This window comes from Diadema setosum, chromosome 11 (genome assembly GCF_964275005.1).
Source record: "Diadema setosum chromosome 11, eeDiaSeto1, whole genome shotgun sequence".
Classification (NCBI taxonomy): Eukaryota; Metazoa; Echinodermata; class Echinoidea; order Diadematoida; family Diadematidae; genus Diadema; species Diadema setosum.
The window spans coordinates 6,398,379-6,417,047 of record NC_092695.1 but is presented as its reverse complement, the minus strand read 5'-3'; the positions used below and the strand labels follow the sequence as shown (position 1 = coordinate 6,417,047).

The 18,669-nt window shown below is 39.7% G+C and overlaps 1 protein-coding gene across 1 annotated transcript; it reads left to right on the top strand.

Moving 5' to 3' along the window:
* Positions 1–3,802: 3,802 nt before the first annotated feature.
* Positions 3,803–15,158, top strand: LOC140235290 (uncharacterized). Its single transcript, XM_072315321.1, has 6 exons — positions 3,803–3,962; positions 5,305–5,945; positions 6,706–6,854; positions 7,597–7,816; positions 9,867–10,058; positions 11,683–15,158. Exons 1-6 carry the CDS (start codon positions 3,830–3,832, stop codon positions 12,808–12,810), a joined length of 2,463 nt encoding a protein of 820 aa, XP_072171422.1. The 5' UTR covers positions 3,803–3,829; the 3' UTR covers positions 12,811–15,158.
* The last annotated feature ends 3,511 nt before the right edge of the window (positions 15,159–18,669 follow it).

The following is an 18,669-nucleotide window of genomic DNA, read 5'->3' as shown; positions in this document are numbered from 1 at the left end:
AATCAATAAAATACTAGGATAGTTATGTAAGAAAATAATTCTGTCTTTGAGTTCAGAATCTAACGACTTTATTTTACAATAAGGCATTCATATGTATGTATATATATAATTATATATATATATATATATATATATATATATGTTGATAAGGTAGTCCACGTATTGGCAAGATAAAAATATAAGTAACAAAGCTGCAACAAAGTTCATGCTGTATTCACCAACGGTTTATTTCTTCAATAAACCGTTGGTGAATACAGCATGAACTTTGTTGCAGCTTTGTTACTTATATATATATATATATATATATATATATATATATATATATATATATATATATATATATATATATATATATATATATATATATATATATATATATATATATATTATAGGAGTCTATAATTATCTAGAAAAGCTAGAAGCTACAAGGAATTAGGAAAGAGAGAATTAGAAAACAGGTACCGGTAATGTAAAGAAATAACGAAAAGAAAGAATGATGAATTACATAGATATTCTAGAAAACGAGATTGCGAAAGATCAATGAACAAAACGGACAATTCATTCCCGAATCTTGCTATGCATGCACATACAGTACGGTACAGAACTGCACAAGAGTTGCATTTGCATTGATCTCTTAGGCTGCGTTCACATAGAAGTACAGTGTATACTATTCGGGTATTCGGGCTCGTTTTTCGAGGGCACGCGAATAGCTTGAATCGAACGATAGGATTTCCTCACACCGGTTCACATAGGAGGGAGGGCACTACTAAGTATTCGAAAGTACCGAATAGCTGCGAAAAGTATAGCAAAGTGGGAATCGAACTTGTTCGATTTTCTTGCAGCGTATACCGTCTCTCGTTTATGAAATAATGACAATTTTGGTCTGGATTTGCCCTTTAGCAAAAATAAGCATGTAGACTGACATTCTGATGCAGTTTAGAAATTGTTAATAAGATTTGCTGGGATGTAGGAGGAAGAAATCCTCACTGCATGGGATGGTGAGTTGACGGTGCGGGTGATGGTGTATTCGGGGCCCGAATAGCGAATACCGAATAGCGAATAGCGAATAGCGAATACTTCTATGTGAACGCAGCCTTACAGACATCAAACACCGGCACGTACGTGCACCCGTGCCCGTACCCGGTCGTTACCCGTACCCGTACCCAGATCTCGCATGATATACCACGCACAGCCGAAGTACAGCCCGAGCAAGAAAGTTCTCAACAGGTAGGGCTGGGACCAACCCCTCGACCACGATTTTGCCAAGAAGGATGTTAATCTCAGGACCTGCTGTTCTCTTGCAGTTTGCAGGGCAAAAGTTGATATTCCTGCATAGTAGTGCGAGTACTAGTACTGTGTTTGCCTTCTTCACTGATCTTTTGATGTGGTACTGGCAGTGGTAGGACGATTTTAGGTCATCTGCTAATTACTATAGTGAGTCCAAGGTATGGATGTTGTGATCACAATGGATGTGTAACTGTAATGTAACACGTTTACCGAATAGTGTTAGGGTGCCTACTTGTGTACTTGTGTTGAGGATGTGCCCATTTCATTTGATATGATACAAATATGAGGATTTGGCATCACGATCACTGCTCATCACTTGGCATTTGTCAGCACTGAACCTCATTCCCCAGTCAGATGCCGTATGATATGCCCATATTTCCAGTTGAGATATTTTTCTTGATATTGATAAGATCTAAATCTTCTTGCAACTTGAGATGATCCCGCTATACACAGCCCTGTCACTGTGGCGCTTACATTCACATGATTGATGAGCGCGAGCGATGATAAGTATTCACATTTACGCATTTGTGAGGCAATGTGAATAAAATATGAAGTCTTAAGTCTTAAGAACCAGCAAATACACAATGCCTGACAAAAAAAAGTGGGTAAATTGCCGACAGCCAATCATGCATGGATAGTCTAGCAGATAAACTACATTGTAGCTTGACCGTACGTAAAGATCGATCTGTCTGTATCGCAAATATGTTCCACCAAAACTAGATCTATATCTGGCTTCACGCCATGAACTTAAAAAAAAAAAAAGAAACAAAAAAATTAAAAGACTCCTCCGGATCAAACAGACAGAGTTTTCTGTCTAGCAAATGGCTTAAAGTGCCTTGAAAATGAAGCCAGTGAAAGGAGTGATCACAGCCATCTTTAATGAGGTAGTGTGAAATTCATGTGGTAATGCACAAATTCATGTTATTTTCTTCAACACCTATTACTATTTAAGTATTAGCATATGAATTAGAATTCAAATGGCACTCTCCAAACATATTCATGCATCATGTTAGCCCGACCAGATGGCGTCCCCATGTGCCACAGCAACATGCAGGGCTGTGTTTAGTTAGCAAATAGCATCATGCATACTTGTGGTAATAAGCGATATGATCTAGATTTATGCACATTTTTAGCAGGCTCTATTAACCCTATTAGGCTGGGGGAGGCCCCCTCTTCGACATTGCGCGCGGTGTGTCGCCATTGCAAAAAGCCACTGACGAGATGTTTCACAACTTTTCTCTTTCAAGTTTCCCGCATCTTTTGACACCAAATTTGCAACCCCCGGGCACGAGATTCTGAAGTTACTCATAATTGTGCATGTCAGACTATAAAATGCTCAAAAACATTTATTTTCGTACAATTTCAGTGCAAACTGTGCTTACAGTCAAGTTTCATGAAAACATTGTTATTTGGGTGTTTTATTGATTAAAATCAATTTGTAACATTTTCATGCTTTTCAACAATGTCATGTCAAGGACAAATTTCATCAAAAAAACAATGAAAAACAAAGTAAAAAACAGAGAGATACATAAATTCTGAAAAACGATAGAGAATACCAGTACCTAAGAATTTTTTTTTATGGCAATTTTTTTTTTTTTACTTACATTTGCTAAGGACACTAGAAAGAATATTTATACAAAAAAAAAATGTGCCTGTTTTGAGCTTTATTTAGTGATTTATAGCAGATTGTAGTCTCATTTTATGCATGAATTAGCATAATTTAGCATTATATTTTAATATATTTTTAAAAATAAACATTACATTTCTTTAGATTACGCCACAGGCAATGTGTGTGTCAGTTTTTGTTGTGATCGCGTTGCCTACAGCCAAGTCCTGAAGGGGGGCCTGGGAGCTCCCCCCACCCCCAGCTGTATCGTCCTAAATACCTACACAAACCTAAAGAGCCCGGCTTAGTTAGTATTACTGTACGAGCTGAAATTTTCGCGGTGGTTTTATTTTCGCGAATTTCGCAAATCGCCTTTGAACCGCAAAAATAACAACATGCGAAAATAACAACGTGCGAAAACAAAAACGTGCGAGACCCTCGCAACCGCGAAATTAACAACACGCGAAAATGTCCTCCAAGTAGCAGTTTGCGAAAATATCTGTACGCGAAAATTTCAGCTCGTACAGTATCTCACAGAGTCACAGGTAGTCCCAAGGGTCGATTTTAGCATGCCTGACAATACTCATGCCGGCAACGAGAAAGATTTTGAGTTTTGGATACTCGCTGAAAGAATTAATAACCTTTTTTTCTGTAAAAATTGCAAGTTTGTGATCATAAGTGATTTGAACAGTTGCCATAAACCCATTATTTTCTAAATTCAGGTATTTATTTGTTCTTCTATTCATTTATTTTTTTGTTTATAAAAAATTATGTCATTATACATACACACACACATATACATTGTATGTGTATCTCATTCATTTGCTCCATTTATGTTGACTGTCTTACATCAATATAGCCTGCAATGTCGCTCTTATTGATACAGAACACTGGTAATTTGTGCTTGGTACTGTTGACTGATCATCCCAAGTCACCATGGCAACCATTGGATGTCAGCTATGCAATAACTCGACAGAAGCCATCGAGCTGTACGAAGCCAAGAGTCTCTACCTCAAACCTATCGCCAAGATTAACATCTCGGTCACTCTGCCGCAGCTGAAAGTGCCAGGTCAGAAATCAAGTTTTTTTTATTCATTTCATAGTTATAATAAATTGCTTTATGTTCTATTTATATAGGGTATGCATCCCTTATGTGGTAGAAATTTATAAACTCATCTCTTGTAATCTCTTGTCAGCATTTAAGCAAACAAGTTACATGGTAACTTACTCGATCCTAACAAACATGAAATAAAAGAACTGCCTTTGTACAAGCCAAACAATATGTACAATGCTATATGTTTATCAGGGGCCGCGGAACCGGATTGGGGGGGGGGGGGGGTGGCAGGGGGGCTGCAGCCCCCCCCCCCCCCCACTTTTTGATCGTGAAAAAAAAGAAAAGAAAGAAAGAAAGGGGAAAAATCGGGGGGAAAATCACACTACCCGAATTTTTCACAAAAAGTGTGCTTCAGATTGCTTTATCTTGATTTTAAAAACGCAAAAGCTCCGTCGACCTCCCCTTCTACCGCATTAGACTTTGTACATACACACAGATGATGCACACGCGGAATAAGAGCTAAATGCCATGATTTTGCGATTAACACTTTCCTGAAAAAAAATCCAAATTATTTCCATTAATATTTTTTTTTTTTGGGGGGGGGGGATGGGGGAGCTAGAGAAAGATTCCAAGTATTGCACCAAAAGTTTGTACCAAATCGCTGAATTTCAGGTCTGAAAATGTAAAATCACCTTCGTGTGGGAGGAGAAATATCCCTTTTGTACACCAAGTCGATAAAAGACGCAAAAACATGCATCAAATTAAACCATTTACAACATCAAAATGCAAAACGTTCTCACCGTGGGATAGGGAACACCCCCCTCCCACACCCTCCCCCCCCCCCTTTTATTAATATTATGCTGTATTCATGTGAGTTATATTTGTGCAAGGAGCTACCTTGATTTGTGTCAGTAATGAATAAAGTCATCAAGGCACCTTGTATGGTTGCACCCCTCCCCCCCCCCCAAAAAAAAGTGAAATAAACATAGAAGCTCGAATACCACTATATCCGAAAGCAGTATAAGAAAAAGCTTGTCCTTTGCACGAGGACAGGAACTCCCTATGTTGTTATGTTTACTTTGGTGGAAAGTCAGTAAGTGATATTGAATCTCTCTGAAAGTATATCCCTAGTAGGTAATTTACACACAGCTAACTGGATGCTAATGTACTTTTGTGTCCATGTAGATATCTTGAATTTTGGACACCCAAATTGCACCATGGTATAATCAACATTTCACATGTACACATTAAATCCTTTGACCCGTTTGTGCCTGTCCAGCAGGTTTTCACTTCCGTTCTGTCAATTGATGCCAGAGTTCACACAAAAAATGAATGTGCTGCTTCTCATGTAATCCAGGGAAGTCCATCAGTAACTGGGAGGTGATGGAGAAGTTGAAGAAGATGGCCAAGCCGGATACTTTCCTTGTTCTCCGCGTCACCAAAAGCTCCCTGGAGTTCATCCGCTTTGAGGCAGAGCTGGAAGCCCGCTCCATCATCAAGGTCATGATCACACGTTTGGATAACAAAAATATCAAGCTCAGTGGCTTCACGGAGATCATGAAGGTGCGCGCTGCTGAAACCAAGATCCCCTTTCCGTCCAGGCACGACTGGGATGCGTTCTTTCGCGATGCCAAGAACATGAATGAGCAGCATCCCGGCGAGAGGCCAGACACAATTCACATAGAGAACCTCCCAGTCAGATGGTTCTCCATCGACGTTGAGCCGGACAGACCCAGCGAGATCGTCGTCCGGAACGTGTTTGGGACGTGCGGCCAACTCAGGAACATTGACATCCCCGTGCTTGACCCATACCGCCACGAGAGCCAGGTGACGGGCGGAAACTTTGGCAAAATCTCATCGCTCGGCAACAACCTGACGTTTAATGTATATGTGCAATTCATGGAGTACATAGGATTTGTGAAGGCGATGGACACGTTGAAAGGAATGAAACTGCTGCGGATCGGGCAGGATGGGAAAGCATACACTGCAGAGATCAAGGTATGGTTAGCAGAGCACTACGAGCTTACAGGTTGTGTACATACCAAGTTTGCCGAGGGCAAGCAAAATTCATGGTTTAGCAAGTGAATAAGTAAAGGCATTGGTCTTGTTAGTGTATGAAACAATTACTCATTTGCGCCTTCATAGAAATGTGGAAAATGTGTTCTACAATGCTCTGGTTATGTAGTTAATAATATGTGTCATTTGTCTATCAAAACCTATCTTGTATGCCAACCCATATTTCATTTAATCAAATATGAATATTTTTTTACATACATGTTAAAAGTGCCAGTTGATGTGGGATAACTTATTAAGAAACTGTCAGAGGTAATTGTTGATGTGGGCTGGGAGTGGAGTGGATGAGATTCTGTTATCCCTTTTTATTTGTTTTGAATGTATTGAATCATAATGGAATGGAGAAAGGGGTAAATAGACTTACTTTTCACTTTTTTCACTTTTTATCTTTGACATTCCCAGGTAATGTAGTAAAGATAATTAGAATCTTAGGAGTCTCTACACAAATTACCCAAGTGAATGTATTGCACGAGAAAGTCTTCCATGGCAGTAAAACATTTTGTCCTACTGTTCTTTGCTAGGGATATGATTTTGCTCATAGCCACCTTCAGAATAGATATGCAGATATAACTTCTGCGATACATTACAAGTTACTTTCATTTCTTGATTACGACCAATCATTTCAGTTGTTTGTAGCTGTCAGAATGCACAAGTGCACAGTTTATGTTGTGTCTGCTTGTTTCAGGTGGACTTTGACAAGACGCGGCACCTCAGTGCAAAGGTCATCAAGAAGCGAAAGAAGGAGAGGGACAAGCTGATGGAACTCGAGAGACAGAGAGAAGAAGAGAAGAGAAAGGAAAAAGAGGAAGAGGAGAGAAAGAAGGAAGAAGAAAGGTACAGTATTTCATTTAACAGTGTCTAGTTCTCTATATGCCATATTTTTTAGCAAGTCTATATTTTCGCAAATAGGGACCTCCCTACGATTTCGCAAGTGGATGAATTCGTGGTCACAGAGTACAGTCCTAAACGGAGAAATGTATATGTGCACGTCACATTCTTATCGGGATTAGAGTCAATATTTTCGTGCGTCCTTAAATTTGTGAATAGCACCTGACTCGCAAAATTCACGAAAATAAAACCCTTTCGGCTTTATTCGGCATATACAGTAAATGTCAACCCTTAAATAGGGTTTATACATGTAGGAATCAAACAAACAATGAAAAGTGCTTGAATTTTCTTTGGCCTCGACTGAAGTTTGTGACTTTTATTTGCTGGTGAAAATTTCCAGAAATGTTCTTGAATTTTGAAAGACACCTCTTGGAAAGTTACAGTCATGACCCAGTCACCATAACAGTAAAGAAAAGCTTTGTCACTAAACAAATCAAAGGGTACAGTGTTATGATAGGTCATTCTTCTTATACAAGAAACACATACCTGGCTGTTATAGTGTGAAATGTGTAGAATGTCATAGTTTAGAAAAAGTGGAATCTTGTATAATCGATAGTGGCCTGGTGCCATTTGTAGAGATGTCAACGTTCTGTAATTTTGTGCAGTATTTTGTTTTGTTAATGGCAGAAATACTGCATGTTTCACAGTACTTATGTTTTACAGTACTTTGCTGATATCTTTTGTACAGGAAAAAGAAAGATGAGGAGGAAAGACAGAGACAGGTGCAGAGGGAGATGAAGATTGTGATGAAGAAGAACAGACAGATTGAGCGAGAGGAGAGGAGGAGGAAGCGGAGGGAGGAGCGCCGTCTCCAGCGAAAGATCCAGATGGAGGAGAGGAAGCTGGTCCTGGCCCAGCGGAGGTTGGAATCAATCAGACTCCTGACGGTACTCCTGGATAAAGTGGAGGTATTAAAAGTGGCACCAAGATGTGTGGGGTGTTAACCATAAAAGGGCTAGGGAGGGGAAACCTCCCAGCGGAGGTTGGAGTCCATCAGACTCCCGACGATGCTCCTCGATACAGTGGAGGTAAAGTGGCATCCAAATAATTAGAGTGTTAACCTTAAAAGGGCTAGGGAGGGGGAACCTTCCAGCAGAGGTTGGAGTCCATCAGAATCCTGGCGGTGCTCCTGGACAAAGTGGAGGTATGGCAACATCAAAATGTGTGGGGTGTTAACCCTAAAAGGGCTGAGCAGGGGAGACCTCCCAGGGGAGGTTGGAGTCTATCAGACTCCTGATGGTGCTCCTCGATAAAGTGGAGGTACAGCAACATTGAAATGTGTGGGATGTTAACCCTAAAAGGGCCAGGGAGGGGAAACCTCCCAGCGGAGGTTGGAGTCTTATCAGACTCCTGATGGTGCTCCTTGATAAAGTGGAGCTACAGCAACATTAAAGGGACTGTATAGTACTGGTTGAGGTGGGGATTCAGGTTTATAACATTCCTATCAAAGTGAGATAAGGAGAAACCTCTTATGAAATATCAAAGAGCATGTAATTTTAAGAAGGATTCAATATTTATTTCATGAAAATTGGTTTTCAAAAAGCTGAGATATCCAAAAAAAATTTTTAATGAAAGGTGACAGGCCACGCCTTTTATTTGGATCTCTTTGTTTCACCTTGTTTTTGGATATCTCGGCCATTTCAAAACCGATTTTCATCAAATAAACTTTTGATTTTATTGCATGCTCTTTGACATCTCATAGAGTGGTTTCCGAATATCTCACAAAACATAAAAAGCTAAATCCTCACCTCTACCAGAACTGTTCATACCCTTTAAAATGTGGGGGGTGTTAACCCTAAAAGGGCTGGGGAGGGGGAACCTCCCTGCAGAGGTTGGAGTCCATCAGACAGTCCTCGATAAAGTTGAGATACAATACAGCAACGTCAAAATGTGTGGGGCATTAACCCTAAAAGGGCTAGGGAGGGGGAACCTCCCAGCGGAGGTTGGAGTCCATCAGAATCCTGACGGTGCTCCTGGATAAAGTGGAGGTACTAAAAGTGGCACCAAGATGTGTGGGGTGTTAAAGATAGGTCATATCAGGGCAATTATCCCCCGAGGACAATTACCCTCGGGCTAGATACTGGTTAGTGATAAGGTTAGAGTGAAGATATGGGTATGGGCTAGGTTTAGGGTTAGAGATTGGGTTAGGGTGAGGATTAAGTTCAGGATTAGGATTAGGGTTAGGGTCAGGGGAAGAGTATGGGGTAATTGTCCAGGGGGTAATTGTCCTACACCTAATATGGGGATTCGTGGGTGGCCTGATTCATTTGCTGCCTATGGGGGTACATTCGAAAATCATGAATAGCACAGGTCAGCGAAAATGTACATCAAAGTGTATGCTCATTGGTCAAGATTCTTTAGCCATGTGTGTAATTACACGGAGATCAGTGATAAAGTGGTGTACAATTTGTTATGTGATTCTGGAATATATCCCAGTGAGACCAGCCTTCCCACTCCTTAGTAACCTGATGCTACAAAAGGTCTGTAAGTAAGAGGGGGGGTTACAAAAATCAAGATTTTCATTCAAATCATTTATTTTATAATGTATTGACATTGTAGGTGTAGTCATGTCAGTTACATATATCCATTGACAGTAAAAAAAAAAAAAAGAAGAAGATACTTATGAGAATGTCTGTGTTTTTCCAGCAAGAATGATGTAGATTTCGTTTGTAAGTAGTGAATGGTTTCTATGAGGTGAACACATTACTTTTAGAAATTATCAGTTGCAATGTATTATGATTTTGATTCTTTTTAATGTTGTGCTAGGACCATGTATTGTATAAATTGCATAAACAGACATTGACTCGAGTAATAATGAGGGTATGTATTTCCTTATAACCATGTTTGTTATAATGGGAGTGCACTATACTATTTGTTAGAAAATTCTTTGCCTAGTGTGAGATTACTTTTCACAGCTCTCTCATTATTTTTCCTCCTTTTCATACGTCCGTTGCCCAGGTCCATCGGAAGCAAGAGGAAGTGATGAAAAAGGTGAACGAACTTGAGGAGGCCCGTCTCAAGCAGCTGGAGAGAGAGAAAGAGCGGAAGGAGGCGGAGGAGAAAAGGAAGAAGCGTGCCCTGGCGAGGAAGGAGAAGCAGATGAAACACAGGGAGAAGAAGCTGCGCTCCAAACTCATCAAAGTTTTGCAGGTGAATAATGTTTGATGCCGTACATAAGTCTGCCATTTGGTCTGGTTTTTGCTCCCTCTTTATAGAGTCTTTGTATTCAGCTATGCATCACATCAAATGTTTGTGATATTCAGTGCTTGCGTCAGTTTCTTGTTGTCAGTCTGCCCCTGTACCTGGCATTCACACCTTACACTACGGTTAGGGTATTATGGGTAGTGGTCTTTTCAACCTGTCCTTCTCCTCCCCTCCCCACACAGATGTTTTGTTATACCCCCGCCAAACGAAGTTTGAAGGGGGTATATGAATCAGCGGACGGTCGGGCGGTCGGTCGGGCGGTCGGTCGGTCCGTTGCAAATCTTGCGTCGCGAACTACTTCCTCAGTTTTCAACCGATTCCCATAAAACTTGGCACAGATGTGTGCCTTGGGTTGTAGATGTGCAAGACGTATTTTTTGACAGTACCCAAAAGTACGTTGCCATGGTAACGGCATATTATGGGCAAAAATGGGTACAAATCTTGCGTCGCGAACTCCTCCCACAGTTTTTGATCAATTTCTATGAAATTAGGTACAGATGTTCATCTGAATATGTTAATGTGCAATACACGTATTTCCGCAGTGGCAAAAAGTGCGTTGCCATGGTAACGGCATGTTATTGGTAAAATATAGGGCAAAATGCTTCATGGCAAAACTGCTTCATCAGTGTTCTTCCAATTCTCATGGAATTCATATTGAATGTTTGTCTTAGGATATAGGTCAGCATGACACATTTCTTGACAGTGACAAAAAGTATGTTGCCATGGTAACAGCTCACATATTATGAGCCAAAATGATGGAAAATTTTGTGTTGCAAACTACTTCCTCAGTTTGTGCCCAATTTCCATGAAACTTGGTACAGATGTGTGCCTTTGGTTGTAGATGTGCAAGACGCATTTTTCTACAGTACCCGAAAGTACGTTGCCATGGTAACGGCATATTAATGGCAGAAGATCAAGGAAAGATCTTGCGGATTTAACTACTTCCTCAGTTTTTTGACCAAAGCTTATGAAATGTTGTTTTGACCAAAGCTTATGAAATGTTGTTTGGCGGGGGTATAACCAGTCGCTGTAGCGACATTTCTAGTTTTCCACAGAATTTCACCTGGATATGGCATATCAGGAGAGCACCAACCAGCAGGCATCAGAAGATGATGTGTTTACTCGTAATTAAAAAGTCAACTATTCGATGTATTTCCTCTTGGTTGCTCCTTTGTCATTCCAGTGTGCTGAAGATAGAATTATACTTTTTCTTTTTAAATTTGCTTTTATTGGAATCATAATGCAATGCTGTATGTTAATTTCTTAGAAGGTAATTTTTAATAAGTTTTCTGACTACAGAGAGTAGAAAGCTGCTTCATGCTCACTGGTATGCAAAATTTCTCCAAAGGTAAGGATTAATTTAGGGCAAAGCTACACAGCAATAGAGAACCTTAGAAAAGAGGAAGGATTAAAGGCAAAGTCATCAAGATAAGGAATTTAGGGTTGCTCCTCCAAGATGTGCTCTGTACCTGAAGATGTAATTTCCTTGAAATATGTATTGTAAACAGTTGATTATCATTCTTATATTGGGTATTCTTTCTGTGTACCTTTCTTTTCATCCACCACACAGACCAAGAAGGAGAAGGTGCAGGAAGAGAAGCGAGAATCACTCCGGAAGCAGCTGAGTGGAAAGATGCGGCTCAAGTCTGCCATCACAGCCGCTCCAGCATCCTCTTCCTCCTCTTTGTCACACAGCCGTCGTCCAACGACGCCCGAGGGCCCATACCCCGACCCCTTCCAGACCCAGGTCATCTCACCAGAGGCGCTCCGCCGTCTGGAGGAGTACCACCGGAGCCTGGCCATGTACCAGAGGCAGCTGGCAGCGTACCACAGGCACATGGCATCCAATGCATGCTACCAACAGCGGCGCCGGCCGAACTGGACAGGTTCCTACCGTTCCCCCTACGGCACCTTCACCATGAAACATAGGAAACACTATGCAAACAGAAAAGGTGGAAGGTCACCGGCAAGCTCACGAGACAAAAGGGCAAGATCTGCATCAAGGTCAAGAGATAGAAGGGCTAGATCCTCATCAAGGTCCAAAGATAGAAGGACAAGATCTTCTTCAAGATCCAGAGATAGGAGGTCAAGATCTTCCTCAAGGTCTAGAGATAGAGATAGAAGGACAAGATCATCATCAAGGTCCAGAGATAGAAGGACCAGATCTGCTTCAAGGTCCAGGGATAGGAGGTCAAGATCGTCCTCAAGGTCTAGAGATAGAGATAGAAGGACCAGATCCTCATCAAGGTCTAGAGATAGAAGAACCAGATCTGCTTCAAGGTCAAGAGACAGAAGAACCAGATCTGCTTCAAGGTCAAGAGATAGAAAGACAAGATCGTCTTCAAGGTCCAGAGACAAAAGGTCACGATCCTCCTCAAGGTCCAGAGATAGAAGGGCCAGATCTGCTTCAAGGTCTAGAGATAGAAGAACCAGATCTCCTTCAAGATCTAGAGATAGAAGGTCTAGATCCTCATCAATGTCAAAAGGAAGAAGAACAAGGTCTCCATCAAGGTCTAAAGAAAGGTCAAGATCTTCATCAAGGTCCAGAGACAAAAGATCAAGGTCTCTCTCGAGGTCTGGAGATGAGGGGTCACCAACAAGGTCAAAGAAAAGCAGATCACCACCGATATTGCCCAAGTCAGAGCAGGGTGACTGTGAAAGCGATGATTTGACAGGTGACCAGGGAAAGAGTGAATGAACTTTGACTGTCGTGGGTTCAAGCTTATCGGTATATCAAATACCACATTATCATGGCCTAAGATTTTTTTTTTTTTTTTAAACATGAGGCGTACTGGGGGCTTACAGGAGACTAAACCCCTGGAACAGTATTGGTATTAATGTGTTTGTAATTTTTTCAATATTGTGTTTGTTGTTATTGATATTTTTATTAAGAAAAAAAGGGGGTGGCTACAGCCCTGCAGCACTCCACCCACCATCCCATGATTGTGACCATACTTTTCTTCCAGTACTGCAGATCATGACGTTGGGCTGATTGTGATGAGCAGCAGACGAGTACGACATGGCTTACCATAATATTGTTGGCACCAACCAATAGTTTAATGCTAAGTAGTATAAATACACATGTACGAAATGCATTTTGAGTCTGAAATTTCATCCACGGGTCCAAAGCCACCATCACTCTCGTTACATGTAGTTCACAGTTCACACTTCAGAATCGCAGCCAACCAACAGCACACCAGCTTTATAAACTCTTAATGAAGCGCTTTAATAAATGAAAAATTTACACTCCAAAAGATGGTAACCCACAATGGGCTCATGTGTCAAGTATTACCTTTGAAATGAGATTCATCAGGATTGAAGTCGATATTTTGGAATGTAGGGAGTAGGGCCTTTCTGCTCTATGCCGACTCTCTAAATATTCAAATGAGACTGAGTTGTAATCTTGTGCCAACTGTTTGTATACTTAGGTCATGACTGTGATTTTATTTCACCTTATGCAGACAAGCATTGAACTTGCCAGAGTGTAGTCCCAGCTTGCCAAACTCAGGAACATCTTTTTGTGCATTTGTTTGAATAATCTCAAGTGTTTGTGTGTTCACTTTTTTGCAGTGAATGATGTTTAAAGTGTGTTTTGCTTCGCTTGTTTTACCTAGCAAAAGTCAGGTGTAATTTTTCCTCTCTCTTTGTGGAACAAAGAGGGTGCATGTGATTCTATCTCATGCAGAAGATTGATGTGGTCCGATTTGTTGATTATTGAGAATCGATCGTAAAACATTACACAGCAACCACCCTTGGACACGTTCTCAGATTGTAATACTATCGATGTACCTTTTTGGCTAGAATTTCACATTTTCGTCTTTACCCAACTAAAATTGTGATATCACAGCCTTTTTTCACACATTTCTTATGCACATGTGTCCATTCTAGAGCAAATTTGGACAGTTAATCTGCAGATGTAGGGAAATCATGTTTTGCTTTAAAAGCCAAGATGAAGACGATGCAAAGTGCCAGTAACCATGGAGCTACATGTACAGTAGTAACCATGACAGTGTGAAGATGTTGCATGCAGAAATAGACATGAACCATGTTATATACAGTCTGTTCTGCATGTTTAGTTAAATTGTTGTCCTTTTTCCTCTACTATCATGCTATCAAACGCATCAGTTTCGATACCTGTTCGGATGTTCGAATTCAATTTTCATAGGTAGCGATGAGTTAACACTTGCTGTGCAAGAAGAGGGGTTATTCATTGAGTTGAGTTTTTAGTTGTACATAACCAACCCAACCAATATTGTAACTGTTTTTCTGAGTGTTAGCAGACACATTGTTTGGGGAGATGACAAATATACATGACATTAAAGTTACTTTGTCACAAACTTGACAAGATGTCAGGGGAAAGCTCGATATAACGAACTGGCGGAACACTGCTATAACGAGCTATGGGTTATAACGAGGAAGCTTTCACGGTCCCAAAGTTCCTTCCAAACATGCTTCTTTATGTCAAGAGATATCAGCTGTAACGAGGAAAACTGCTTGGATCCGACCTCCTCGTTATCTTGAGTTTGCCCTGTATGTAAGAACTCTGTTACATAGTATAACAAGGGAGTTTTTAACTGGACAGGAAACTCCGCACAGGTCAAAGTCACATAACTCAATATCACTTAACAATTAAAGCCACAAGAAATTAATCGATGTATAAAATTGTTTGAATGTACCGAAGTCGCAGAGTCAAATGTTGGGTATTAAAAGTCCAAGGAAAATTGCAGTTCCTCTTACTTGAAATGCAAAAGAATTTTACTGATCAGGGAGTTGAAGTACAAATTTTGTTACACCAGATGACAAGTGGTCGAGTCTTTCCACGTTATCTTACTAAGCAAATTTGCATCAGTATTCACTTTGAGTGTTCCATTATTCCACTATGTTATGTTCCTTTTTCCTGCATGTGTATGTTACTGGTTCCACGCATAATGTGACCAGTCCATCTTATTACTGAAGCCAAAGCAGCTTTTCTTTTCTATGTGTTGTCTGTTTGTACACCACAATGTAAATGAGTTCTGTTTTTGGATTAAACCTGAACAAAACGAATGTACACTGTATTCAGTATTTTTTTTTTTTTCTGTGGTGCCTGCACGTGTAATTCTATGATTACTGTAAAAGTGCATCTTTTTGTAATTGTAATTGTTTGTGTTCGGCTGGGTAAGACGAGTTTTGCTTGTCCAGGGCAGATCCAGGAATTCCAAGAAGAGGGGTGCCAAGAATATTTCTGGTGCCACTTCTGGGACTCATTGGCCAACAAGCAAAAAAAAAAAAAAGACTTCAGCACAATTTTCTGCTCCCACTACAATCGGGTAACAAAGAGCCCCCTTTCATTTTTTCTTTTTATTTCTTTTCTGGATCCGCTTATGCTTGTTTATAATTCCGCAGAATCAAGACATCAACTACAGAAACATATGGCATGCAAAAATATTCATGTCATTGTATATTTATGCTAGTTTCTGGTTGCATGAAAATTGCGAAAATTTCCACTTTTACAGTATTGTCTTAAAAAGAAAACTCTTGTGCACACTGTCCGAAGTCCCTGGCATAGAAAGGGTTACAGAGAGATTTATCCGTAAAATTGACACACACCCTCTCTCTCTCACACACACACACACACGCATACACACTTACAAATACAGTCAACCGTACTCAAGTCGACCGCGCAAAAAGTCGAATAATTGCCCAAGTCGAAAGTCTTTTTCAAGTCCTCTCCTCTTTATATTCTAGTGATTTTTAATCCCTCGTAAGTCAAAATTTCTCGAAGTAGAAGCCATTTCCTCGGTCCAAAATAGATTTGACCTGGTAGGCAAGGTTGACTGTATATCCATTAAAACACTGTAAAATTCTTAAAACCAGACAGAGATCTTTGTGGACACCAGTGCAACACGTTCTCTTCTCTGAATTAAAGAATTAGAAAAATGAAACCAAAATACAGGAGGCCTACAGCTCAGTCTCCGCCTATATCGAGAAGTGTCTGGCAGAGCATTCCTTACCCAAATTTGAAAGCCTAGTACTGTAAGAGTGGAAATTTTCACACATTTTGCGCTAGCGAAAACTACTAGCGAGAAAATGGAAGCACATGAATATTTTTGCTTGTGATATGTATACATGTAACATCATTTACTGTTTTTTGACGTCGGGGAATTAAAATAATGCAAAAATCATTCCTCCAGGCCGAGCACTCAAAATACAGTGTAGCCACTTTTACACTGCCCAATCAAAGGTACTGTTTACCATTGGGAGTAGTGATTTAAAAAATGTTTGAGATATCACATTTGATGCATACTGTGTGTGGGTCATTTGTATCACAAAACATCCTACCACATAACAAATTTCACAGTAAAGCCTAAAATATAAGGATATAATCATTATTTCTCCCACTAAACTGTAACTGTGGACGGTTTAGTCTCGAAACATTTTTATCATAATTAGGGCCTACATTGTATTGTTTACATTTTGTGTATTGAACAATACTTGACATTGATTATACCGATTCAAATTTTTACAGTGGTTGTTTCTATCCCTAACTCGCCTTTAAGAACTATTTTGAAGCACTAAAGCTGGGTGTCTGTTTCATCTGCAAATGCCTTTAAAGGGATCGTATAGTTTTGGTTGAGACCTAATTTCAGGTTTCTAACATTTTTTGGCGAGATAATGAGAAACCTCTTATGAAATATGAAAGAGCATGTCATTCCATGAGGAATTCAACGTTTATTTGATGAAAATTGGTTCTGAAATGGCCAAGATATCCAAAACAGAGCGATTCTATTACGATCGCTTTGTTTTACTTTGTTTTTGGATGTTTCAATTGTTCCAAACCCGATTTTCTTCAAATAAACTTTGAATTCCTCTTAAAATGGTATGCTCTGAGCAATTTCACAAGTGTGTTCTTGGTATTGTATCTCGCAAAAAGTTCAAAGTCCAGTTCTCATCTCCACTAATACTGTACCATCCCTTTAACCAAAAGCAACACAGATGCCACATACCAATCACACACCTCTTGGAAGCAAGACACTTTCACACAATCGCATCTCTCCTATCCTCAATACCACAAGGAAGAAGACAATCGAGTCTAAAATCGCATATTTATTTATATGTACATATATTCATTTTGACCCTCAAACTAAAATGGTGAGTAAATGGCTACCATGAAACATCAATATGAATTATGAGCAAAACAAAATTGGCATTCAATGACTTTTTGAACACATATCATTCCACGCTTGGAAACTCCTCCAATTTAGTATTTTTCTTGCGCATCGCAAATTCTACTGGGTATTAAGCTCTTGCTACATGTGCAGAACATCTCCCTCAAATAACGTACCAATATTTTGGTAAAAATAATGACAACTGTGCATCTAGTGGCTTGGCATGACAGACCATACTTGCAAATAATAAACTTCTGAACACAAAAACACACACAGATACATGCCAGAGGGTGCCCTGTTGACCTGAATTTGAAGGAACATTCATTTAATGAAGTCTTTTGAGTATTACTAAACATTACTTGTTTGGTAGAAGAAGCGCAAGCATAACTATCACATGAATAATGATGGCATAGTACGCTTTCTCTTTTCAAAACCTAGTATTAGAACAGTTTTGCACAAGATAAAAAAAGAGAATATAAGATAATTGAAATTACCTTCTCTCCTAATAAAGTACAATGTAAATGATATTCAGATTAAAAGCAAAATGTACTGAATCTCCTATCAAGAATTACATAAATCTGGACAGTTGATAAGATGCACTAACATGTACTGGACTACACAAAAGTAACTTTCTTCTTCACTCTGAACACGTACGATGGTGAAAACATATAAACTTGGATTAATCTTGTATCTGCATATTGTACTGCTAGTAATTTCTCTGATTACAGTAACACCACAATTATGTTAACATTTCTTTCTTTTTTTAACAATGTCACAGTACATAGACACAAAGAATGGGACATGTGGGACAGACATTACAGGCCTTTGTTAACCAGCTGTATGACTTTCTTTTGGTTCAGTATGGGCACTGCATTTACACTGTCCTCAGTCCCATGCACAAATAATACTGTTGTACCATTCAGTACTCCCAGCAAAGTATTACACAAGTGTCTTTCCTTCCAGAATATGTGATTGTTTGTCCCTGGACAATCAGTTGTAAATCAATACACTGTATAACACTCGTCTACTTTTTTTTAAAGTATTTGACATTTTTCTACTTTTTTTTTTTAAAGGATATAGCAACTGATTGTGGAGGATTCAATCTACCAGCAGAAGGAAAATACAAGTAATTTTCCAACTCTGACAAAAGTAGGCTTACACTTCGTAGAGCACAATTCAAACAAGAGTAAAAAGAGAGTGTACAACTCTGATGTCACTGTTGTCGATGATTTTGAAAATCGTTTATAAAAATCAACGGATACATGTATTTTGCTGTTTTAAGCGACGCATTGCCTCTTGACCTCGCAATGGGTACTAACAAATAGAAAAACTGTTTGTGTGGAACATGAACATGAACCACAGGCTATCAATTAATCTGGAAAAAGAAAAATACACAGTGTATATGTCCT

What these genes read in the sequence shown, in the direction of transcription:
- LOC140235290 (XM_072315321.1), top strand. Translation starts at nt 3,830, where the DNA reads ATGGCAACCATTGGATGTCAGCTATGCAATAACTCGACAGAAGCCATC. An exon ending in CATACACTGCAGAGATCAAG is followed by an intron (nt 5,946 to 6,705) that starts GTATGGTTAGCA and finishes TGCTTGTTTCAG; the next exon opens with GTGGACTTTGACAAGACGCG. An exon ending in TACTCCTGGATAAAGTGGAG is followed by an intron (nt 7,817 to 9,866) that starts GTATTAAAAGTG and finishes TCCGTTGCCCAG; the next exon opens with GTCCATCGGAAGCAAGAGGA.